We start from the raw sequence: 10,843 nt of genomic DNA, 5'->3' as shown, positions 1-10,843 counted from the left end.
ATAGCAGTATACAATATGTATTGCCACCCCTAGGAACTCTAAATATTAAATATTCTAAGTATTAGTAGTCTAACTCTGCTGACGTATTACATAGAACACTACCCAAAGTTATTACCTAAACATGTCAACAGGGCAGAGTTTCAATTTATCTTAAGGAACACACCTAGTGACTTAGTGAAAGTCAATGAAAATAAATGATTAGTTATATTTTTAGAAATTTAAATTTATATTCTTGGTTCAAAAAATATGTTTACTATTAATTTACTTTAAGATATTTTAAATCAAAAATATTTTTTTGTAATTTTGATCAGTGATGTGCCATGAAGATTTTACACGTTCCCAGTTGAACAAGTCGCATAACTTAATTGCTAAATAATAATGACAAATGAAAGCAAAAACAAAAACAAACACAAAAACAATACCTTTGTAAAAGAAAAATTATATAAAAATAAAAATCCAAATAAAATAAAATTAAATAAAATAAAATTATTTTAATTTGCGATGTGAAAATTTCGCAAGTGGAAAAGTGATTCTGATTTGGCGTGTATCTAGGATAGTTGTTTGCAGCCAATTCGCCCTGCTATTTTTGCTGCTGCGCGCTCTCACAGATCAACGTTGCCAGCGGACAATGCTGGCAACGTTGACAAATACAAATGGAAATGGAGGTGGCGACTGGTTCTTAGCTCTACTTAGCGCTAGATACATTTGGTTCGCTTGGATTTTTCGCACTTTATTTATGAAGGTTTCGCAATGTTTTTCAAATAATGTTTTTCTATAAAACATTATTTTCTCATGTCTTTTTTTCGAATTGCAAACTAATACTGATAATTAGTGAAAATACAATAAATTATTGTCATTCTTGCTATTTCTTTTTTCTTTTTTTATTATTTTAATCGAATTAGTTACGGTTTTTATAAACATTTTTTAGTCGATCTGTTAGCATATAAAAATTAAACTTATATATATATTATTATTGGCATAAAATTTTAAAATTAATTTTTAGAACATTTATATTAGTCAGATTATTAAAATAAAACATTGCATGTTTCAAGTCTAAGTAAACCGATTTTTTTACTTTTTTCAAAATAAATTAAGAAAGTCTTATATATATAGGTGGGTAGGTTGGAGTGGCGGCCTTGTTTCCAAAAAACCCAGTTGATCGCAAAGGATAGCCCATTGTGGTACCACAGAAATAGCATTGGTTAAAATGCTTGAAGTATTTCTTATAAAAGGAGTACCAAACTCTTTTGACATATTTGTTGAATTTCGTTATTACTTATTGCGATTCGAGTTATGTTTATACTGTTTGGATTAAATCACAAATTTCTAAAAATTAAGCAAGAATCTTTATAAATCTGACTAGAAAGAGAGAGGGAGAGAGAGAGAGAGCAATGCACGAAAGGGGTAAAGAGGTACTATGAATAAAAAATAAATGAATTAAAATTAAGTTAATGAATGAAGAAGAAGACATTGATCTATGAGCTTACATTATAAGGTAATATTATATTATACCAAAGTAGTGTTTCTACATAATACACGTAGTAATAATACACATACTCTACACATAGCCATAAATTCTAAAGTAATGACAAATATTTTCTGACTTTCCAAGATCATCTTCTGACAGCGAACTCACGGAAAAAATTTACAACCTATAATAAAAAAATATAATAACCATGCTTCAGAGTACTACGTTAGTTGCACTAGGTGGACTGATAAATACCCAGCCTAAGAAATAAAAACGAAATTTTTATGATAAATTATATTTTATGCTTCAATATAGTCATCTTTTAGCTCGACACACCCAATCCAATTATCCTTCACCATTTGGATACCTTTTAAATAATTCGACTCATAAAGTCCTCCAAAATATTCCTCAGTTCCCATTCCATTTCATCATTTGATGCAAATCTCTTTCGCTGGAACTAACTTTTCAAATTTAGAAAAGGGTAATAGTCACTAGAAACTAAATCTAAAGAATACAAACACCTGGAAAATCTGGAAAAACGATGGTTGTTTTTCTCATTGATCCAATAATATGCAGTAGTAGTCTGATGTTATCATAGTCGTTTAGGAACACTAGCTGCGGACTCTAGCTAGTGTACTCTAGCTCAGATGTGAAGTAGTCGAAGTCGTTGTCGTTTTTGTTCAATTGTGTTCGTCTAGTACATAATACCATTGCAACGTCAGTCCGTCCCTTTTACAACGAATATGAATATAAATATGGTCACTAAAAGTTATGGATATGAATTAGCTATATATTGAAATATATTTGAAGTAAAAATAATACGAAATTATTTGGCCGGTTAAAATTACCTGAGCACATATATAATTATAATTATAGTTAAAATAACAAATTAGTCATTGACGTAAGCAAAGCTAATCACCACCTTATTAAAGATGTCCAAAAAAAGCAGACCAAAAAGAAAATGAATTATTAGAATATCCTTAAAAGATTAATATTAAAAATAACACTGCACTTAGGTATAAAAGAAATGCTGGAATGCGTACAATGAAAACAGCTCTGATCCATACCAAACTAAATTATAATAATGTTTTAAGTTTATAAATAACAAAAAACCTATCATTAGTTGTAGTTGTAGTATTCTTCTTTATTATATATAGATTATATTTACATTTACAAAATTAACTTTATACATTTTCAATAATTAATAATATTCAAAATATAAATATTATAAATAATTATACTATAAATAAGTAACATATAACTAAATTGACATAAATAGTGTCTATTTTTTATTTGTACGATTATGGCTTTCGCCGTCAATCGGAGGTTTGGATTTGTTGCATTTTTTTCATTACAGTAACTATTATATAAGTGAGACATTGAAAATAACACCCTATTAGTGTTAAAATGCTTCTAATATAATATTTTCTCTATAGCGAATTGCCGTTTTCACATAGATCGATAAGATATGTCAGTTTTTACTATTTAGCAGCCTCATTAACTCGTTCATACCTAACGTTTGTTTTCCAAAATAATGTTCCCGTAGCTCCATTAAAATTTGACATTTACTAAGAAAATGTATTAGATCTTCCTTTTCTGTATTAGATATAGCTAAGATTTTAGGTAACCGCGAGTTTTCCATGTGAAAAACATTTAACATGTACTTGAAGTAGATTTCTAAAGTGTACAAGTACAGAGGTGACAAGCCAGTCACCAAATAAATCATTCGGTTGGATTTGTTAAGCGGTAATCGATATATTTTTTTTTCAAAAAATCATAAAAGTTTTTCTACTTCCTAAACATAATTTGTAAACAATCTGGACTTTCTGCTAGGAGAACGATGTCATCTACATACAAAAGAGCTTTAATATTTACACCATTTATTATGCGCCTCCAGATAGATGTGTAACCACGTCGTCTATATAAAGTGAGAACAGAATCGGGCTGAGTACGCAACCTTGTTTAACTCCTTAATCAGTAGAAAACCATTCTGATAAGTGTTCCCCATCCCATACAGCTGCACGATTTTCGGTATATAAAGTGCTTAAAACTTTATATACCGAAAATCATTATAATTATTGTTAGTTTCTATTAAATGAAATATTACTGTTTCTATTGTCTTTCATTTCGTATAAATAAAAGTTTTAAATAGTTCCAATAGATATGGACTATGGTTTTAAAAGTAAATATTCTTACGACCGAAAGTGAAAAAACCGTCATAAATTTCGAACTAAGCGACCCAAAATAAGAACAATTTAGAAATGACTTAGTTTGGCCTTCACCATAAAACATTCTCGACTAATGTTATACTAATGTTATACTGCTATGTTAACTAATGTTATACTAGTTTACGTAATAATTAAAAAACTACGGGACTAGAAAAACAAGCACCTAAATTAGTAAATACGACTTTATCAAGACACAGCTTTCAATTAACATATATCAAGAGCAACAAAAATATTTTTATAGAACATCAAATCAAATCATATACATTATCAACTTTGAAATCATATGTTATGAAGAAAAACTTTATATAGTCGTTTTAATTTAAAAAGCATAACAAGTGCTTTGATTAATGTCACTTACAAATAAAGTGACAAAAAAGTTGGAACTTAAGCATTGATAGTTTATGCAGCCTTGGCTACCTATGGAAAAACACGATTAGTCATCGTTTCTAATTCTAATTCTAACAAATTTTATACGGACTATAAACTACTTAAATAAAAATTCGAATATTTTTTGAGATCACTGATGATAAGTACTTGCTATGGCCAGCTAAGTCTCGATAAAATAATCATAACTTTGTAGTTGCTTCTTTATTTCTGTTCGAACCCTTCTTAAAAACTTTTCAATTGGAGAGAAAGTAAATATATATAAGCTAAACTAAAATTTAAGATCCTTTTTCTGTTAAATATTGGAGTATATATTAAATATTGTGTATTTTATATTATATTTGTATTTAATATGAACATTTATTTAATTTATATATATCGTTTGAAAGAAACATAAATTAAATTATTTGTTAAATCTTTATGCTTATCTTGGTATTAAAATATATATACAAAATTTAAAATTTAATTAAGTACATTTATTAGAGAACAAATTATTTTTGTGACACAATCTCTTTGAAAAATGTTTCTTTTGACTATTTGGCTTAAAATTTAAAGAAAATACAAACTTAGTTGTGTATATATATATATATATGTATATATATATATATATATATGCAATACCATATTCGAGTATTTCACACTCTAATTTCACTTAAATAACAAACTTATTTTTAACACTTATTATATTCATTAGTTTAATTCTAAAAAAACTATTGAGTTATGCAAATAATATATTACTTATTTAGATTTAATTAAATTGTTAAATTAAATTTAAATTATTTAAACATAAATTTAGTTAAATTAATTAAAAGCAAAAATGTTCACTAATTATAAACAAATTTTTTAACTTATATATTGTTAATATTAAAAACTATCACAGAAGTTTTTCAATTTTTTGTTAATATTTCTAACTTTTAAAACATTTTGCATCCTGCATGGAAACACACTTCTGTAGTTCAAAATCCCAACCAAAACCAATATGACAACGACGAATTGTAAGGAAACCCTTCACGCAATAATAATAATATTGACAGTTGTGAGGATGTGGAAATTGTTGATCGAACCAGGAAGTACACAGCGGCCGATCAGTCGATGAACTTGTAGGCTCTATATTATTAACTGTAAGTACAGAATTTTGTAATATTTAAAATTAGGAAATTCTTCAATTGTATTATCATATACCTTGAGGATCAGTAGATTCTTCTGTTGTTGGTTCCTTCTTCTTGCAAACACTGTTGCTACTGTCACAAGATAAGACTTCTGCATTGAAATATGTACCCTCGGGACATGTACCCAATGTTGAACGTAATCCATCGCATTGTATATATTGATTACAGTTACTAGGGTGAGCCACAAATGTTCCTTTTCGAACATTATTACAATCCTTGTGCGATACAAATTTCAAAGAAATCGTGAAATGACATTGCAAAATTACGATCGATAATATGTAAGTCAAGGCTTTCAAACTCAATATCTTCACCATTTTCGGTTATGTTGTTTTCTTTATAATATTCTTTTTCAATGTCTGTTTACTTACTGCAAACCAAGATCGCTTCTCCAATAATTTATACTATTTAGGCTAAGGTTACACATAGTAATATCGCCGGTTGCACACTTATCAATTTCATATATTTTATTCTTCCATCTTAGATTGTTTAGAGCAAACGTGAAGACGCAGTTTGATAATCGATCAATGAACATATTTTTTCAAATATTTTTATCAAACATTTTGATTAGTGATTGTGTACCCGGCACTCATATAATTTCAAAACATAAACAATGATTTTGTTTTTATTGTTTTTTAACTAATTTGTTTGTTACTTTTATTCCAAGAAAAACGTATTTTTATCAATCGTGGCAGACCTAAGTTTCGAGAAACCATGTGGTTTTCAGTTCGTTGCAAACGTCAACAAGATTAGTTACTCTTCATATACGAAGTTCAAAATTTAGAGTATTTTATTCAATATTTATTCATTTAAATATATATCTTTAAATTCGTGATAATCAAAGAAAACTGAAAATATTAGTGCAACTCCTTTTTAATAAATTAAATTTCAGATAAATAAAAATTTTATACTCAAAATAATATTTTTTATAATATATTTTTAGCAAATCAAATAAATTAATTTAAAAAACAATATTACTAAAATTATTTTAATGTTGTTTTTATGTAAAATTATTGTTTTTATTTGAAAATAATGGAAGTGTAAACAGTTTGAAATCACTTTGAAAGGTGATTAAAAATCACTCCGAAATATATGATTGTACAATATATAAATACTAATATTTGAAGCCATTTTAATTATTTATATTATTTAAAAGTATAAAACAGAGTTCCAATTAATTCTTATAAACTAAAGTTCTGATATAATATATATAATGATATAAATGTACTCTATAGATATAATCTATTGATATTCTCATTGATTATTCTTCATTTACTCTTAAATTTATTTAAATTAAAATTAAAATTTGTACTGAAATAATTTAATCTACTTTTAAGTTATTGAGCAAATTTAATTGTAAAACTAAGTGGATATAAAAAATTGTATTTTTAGTAACCTAAATAAATATAAAACAAAGTTCGAACTTAACTTGTTATATACTTCAATTATCCTACATCATACTCAACAATAAATATAAACTGAGGTGCCCTGCACTTTCAATTGCGCGACTCTAGTGCATGTTTCATCCATGAAAATTCTAATCGTGTGGATAAGTGTTTGATTATTTCGTTTCGAGTTTTTGGTAAATTATGTCAAATTCATTAAAAGAAGAACCATTTTCACATAGCCTCAGCCCAGAATAGCCTCAGTCTTGCCATATGTACACCTAATGATCCTGTGTTATCAGTTTATTAGAGCATCATTGTTTTCTATCAAAACAACTCATTTTATATAACCTTCATTTACCTCAACCATGAACGAACACCATGACCAAAGATTATATCAGCTGTTCATTATAAAGTATGAAGATTAATCCCCAAAAGTAAAAGTAAATTTATCGTTTGGCTCTTACCGTAATAATGAACTTAGAAACATGTATACTACATAATTCCATTTTTTTACTCAGTACCACCTTTTAAGTTCATGTAAATGCTAACATGACACTTGCTATTGAAAATGTTAACTATTCTTAGGCAGAGCAATCTAGGATACAATCAATATTGTGTGATGTTAGTCAGTATCTCTAGTTTCTTGTTACTAAATGGTTAACGTACCCATACATCTGACAACACTAATCCGTTTATATAGTAAGATGTAAAATACTTTTCATATAGGTACCTGTATATTATTCACAATGTACTAATTTTTATACATCTACTATAAGAATTGTTTAATTTAACTCCGCTTTAACTATCTATACGATCAATTTATTTTGACAACGCACTACTGCAAAATCTTGAAATTGTGATTTTATTTTTACAATAATATTAACTTCTAATAAAACTAAGTAACATAGACATCCAACATCGGTAAACTACACAAGGGCTTAGTATATATTCACTTCTTCTAATCAAAGTAACATAGACATGAAAAATCGGTAAACTGAACTAGGACTCATTATATACTCCTGGTTATCAGCTATATGAAAACTAATACTTTTCACATAGCAATATATATACAGTAGGTATACATACTATATATTAGCTATTTTCTTTGACAAATGTAGCGAAGTCTTATAACATAATTGGATAGATTTTGTTTATTTTGGATAATTCCCCTACATAGAAATCGTCTGGTTATTTTAATTATTGTTGCACTGAAATAGAAAATTGTAAAAAAAAATTTGTTAGTCAATTTTTTTTAAGAATAATATAGAGTTAAGCAACTAATAAAAAATACTATCAACTGAAATATTATTAGAAATATCTAAATATGTTGTATTTATATAAATGAAGATATAATAAAAGCTAATTAAAAAATAAATTTACAATAACTAATAAAAAAAACTTTCTCATTAAATCATTTAATTTTACTCATTAGACAAAATAAGCCCTTTCGGGGGTTGGCACCTTGTCGCGGTGAGGGGGCTTGATAGGGGCAATGAGTTCACGACTGCCGGTAGCATAACTACGGGTAGGGCCACTCGTGCCGGTAAGGTCGAGAAGGAGTCTCGAAACGAAGTTCAATCATCATTAAATACTATTGTCTTTTTGAGAACCGAATAACATTCAATCAAATCAAAACGGAAGTAAATCTCCAAGAGGTACCTGACACCAGTCCGCTAATCCGTCTGCTTCGGCAGTCAGCATATCGGATTTATTGGTACTTATTTCACACTGTAATGACAACCCGATCAAAGTAACCAATACAACCAACTTAAATTTAGTTGAGGGTCTATGCTCCACTTAGGAGAAGACAAAAATATATCATCATCAAATAAAATAATCTGTATAAATTTAAAAACTTTTTATTCACTTAATTTAACATATAATATAAAAAATTCAGTTGGAACTAATTCATAATATCACAGATATAGTAAACTAAAATATACACTTTTTAATGCTTAAAACATTTTGCTTCCTGGATTGAAATGCATTTCCGATGGTCCAAATCCCAACCAAAACCAGCCTGACAACGCCGGAGGGTCAGAGATCCTTTTGCACAATAATAATAGTACTGGCAATTATGTGGATGTGGAAATTGTTGATCAAGCCAGGAAGTGCATTGTGGGCGATTAAAAGGCAAGTCTGTGGAGTCGTTGTTAATAACAACATCTGCAGATCCATCAAATGTTGAGATTGTGAAATTTTGCTTTCCGCTCAATAAATTTTCAACTTCAACGTTAGAATTAATAGTATTGCTTATATGTTGTGAATCAACTGAGTCTTTCGATGTTGTTGACTTCTTCTTGCAAGCATCACTGCTGCTATCACACGATAAGACTTCAGGATTGAAATAAGTACCCTCCGAACAAGTACCCAATGTTGAACGTAATCCATTACATTGTATATATTGATTACAATTACTTGGATGAGCAACAAATGTTCCTTTTCGAACATTATTGCAATCCTTATGAGACACAAATTTCAAACAACTCATAAAATGAGATTGCAGAACTACAATGGAGCAAATACAAATCAATATCTTCGAGGTCATATTCTTAATAGTTTGCGAGTATTGTTCTTTAGTCGGGTTTATACGCCAGTATCGATGTGACTTCTGGAACTGCAAGACTAGAGCAATTATCTGACATTTTATACCATTTCGTTATTGGTAACATATGGTACTTTTACTACTTTTAAAGTCCATATCTATTTTCATTTAATCTAAAGGTTTTCTCAATAAAAAACAGTTTGCCGGTATCTGTTTTGTTTTTCCTAAAAGTGTGATAAGTCATCAGTTAGGTTGTTTACGTAAACATTTTTATCAGATATTTTAATTTTTGATACTGAAGCCGGTTCTTCTGTTATTTCAAATAGTAAACAATTTCGTATTAAATTTGTTACGATTTTTCAACTTTAATTTTGTTTTTTATTGTTGTTTATTCCAAAAAGAAATACTCTCAACATGTGCCAGCGACTTAAGAATAATTTTAGTCTTTTAAACTTAAATTTTAAATTCATAATTAGTTAGTTCGTCAAAGCGATCTGTACAATCAATTACTTCTTAGGAAATATAGTTAAAAGTTGCGTTCAGTCTGAACTTCGTATAACAATGAAATATAAAATATTTCCAAATATTGAATTTTAAAATAAAAAACCAACAAATATGTGAAAAAGTTAAAATAATTGAATTTAATATAAATATTAGTACAATATATAAGTGATAATACATGCAATAACAAATATTAAAACCATTTTATTTAAACTAATAATCAGTTCGGTGTTATTTTAGTTGGATAAATTATTACTAAACCTTGAAGAAATAATTCAAAGTTACTTTATAATGATGCTAATCCTTACATCCTTACATTATTGCTTTATTCTTCATCTTCTACCGCTTTGAACGTTGGCTAATATGATTAACACTTTTAAATTGTTGACAATATAGTAAAACAGCAACCGTGTAGTTTTATTGAACCACTGTCGTAGATTTTTAAACCACGTTATCCTTCATCTATCAGCGCCACATCTTCATTCAATTGTCTTCAATGATCAACTTAAGTGGAGCGTTAATCTTAGTGTCTAAAGATAAGACCGAAGTAATCAGTTGTCACTACTTCACTATTTCCAAGATTTCTCTTTGTTTATTAACGCGTAAAAAACTTTCCAAATTGGGGACCAGATCCGTACAACTGATTTTGGGTATACGCCCATATCACCAGATTTTAAAGATTTCAAGCAACTTGAAAAAAAGATAGCATTTCAGTAAAATAATTCTCAATGATGAAGATATTTCGCGGTAACGTCAAAAATTTTTTTTTATTTATAAAAGCGGTTCTTGCTATCTCAAGTCGTACACGGACTTCTTTATAACGATCCCGTTTTTGATGAAGTTGGCAACGTCTATATTTTTATTTTGTTGCCTCTTTTAATATCTGATCCATTTGTTGTTAATCTCGTCATTCATGTATGTCTTCTGTTTACTATCAAATATGGTGTTTTGTTGCAATGTTAAACTATATTTTCTACATTTTCTTGCAACAATTGTTTAAAAGATCCTGTAATCCTTTCAGCCAGTCTCCAATAAGCACTGTATCATCGGTGTATCTTTAATTGTTAATAAGTGCCTCGTTAACTGCATCAATTTGTGCTTTATTATACATTTCTGAATAATAATAAACAGAAACGGTTACAAAATGCATCCATAACGAAAAC

The 10,843-nt window shown here is 28.3% G+C and overlaps 2 protein-coding genes across 2 annotated transcripts; both read right to left on the bottom strand.

Moving 5' to 3' along the window:
- Positions 1–4,987: 4,987 nt before the first annotated feature.
- LOC119686010 (peritrophin-44-like) lies at positions 4,988–5,563 on the bottom strand. The gene is made up of 2 exons (XM_038100461.1): positions 5,263–5,563; positions 4,988–5,199 (listed from the first exon to the last, which is right to left on the bottom strand). Exons 1-2 carry the CDS (start codon positions 5,561–5,563, stop codon positions 4,988–4,990), a joined length of 513 nt encoding a protein of 170 aa, XP_037956389.1.
- A 3,019-nt stretch (positions 5,564–8,582) lies between these two features.
- On the bottom strand, positions 8,583–9,182 carry LOC119686002. The gene has a single exon (XM_038100449.1). It carries the CDS (start codon positions 9,180–9,182, stop codon positions 8,583–8,585), a length of 600 nt encoding a protein of 199 aa, XP_037956377.1.
- Positions 9,183–10,843: the final 1,661 nt, after the last annotated feature.

This window comes from Teleopsis dalmanni, chromosome 1 (genome assembly GCF_002237135.1).
Source record: "Teleopsis dalmanni isolate 2A chromosome 1, ASM223713v2, whole genome shotgun sequence".
Taxonomy (NCBI): domain Eukaryota; kingdom Metazoa; phylum Arthropoda; class Insecta; order Diptera; family Diopsidae; genus Teleopsis; species Teleopsis dalmanni.
Note: the sequence above shows the minus strand (reverse complement) of the source record. Positions and strands in the feature narration are given on the sequence as shown.

What these genes read in the sequence shown, in the direction of transcription:
- LOC119686010 (XM_038100461.1), bottom strand. Translation starts at nt 5,563, where the DNA reads ATGGTGAAGATATTGAGTTTGAAAGCCTTGACTTACATATTATCGATC. An exon ending in AGAATCTACTGATCCTCAAG is followed by an intron (nt 5,200 to 5,262) that starts GTATATGATAAT and finishes CTGTACTTACAG; the next exon opens with TTAATAATATAGAGCCTACA.
- LOC119686002 (XM_038100449.1), bottom strand. Translation starts at nt 9,182, where the DNA reads ATGACCTCGAAGATATTGATTTGTATTTGCTCCATTGTAGTTCTGCAA.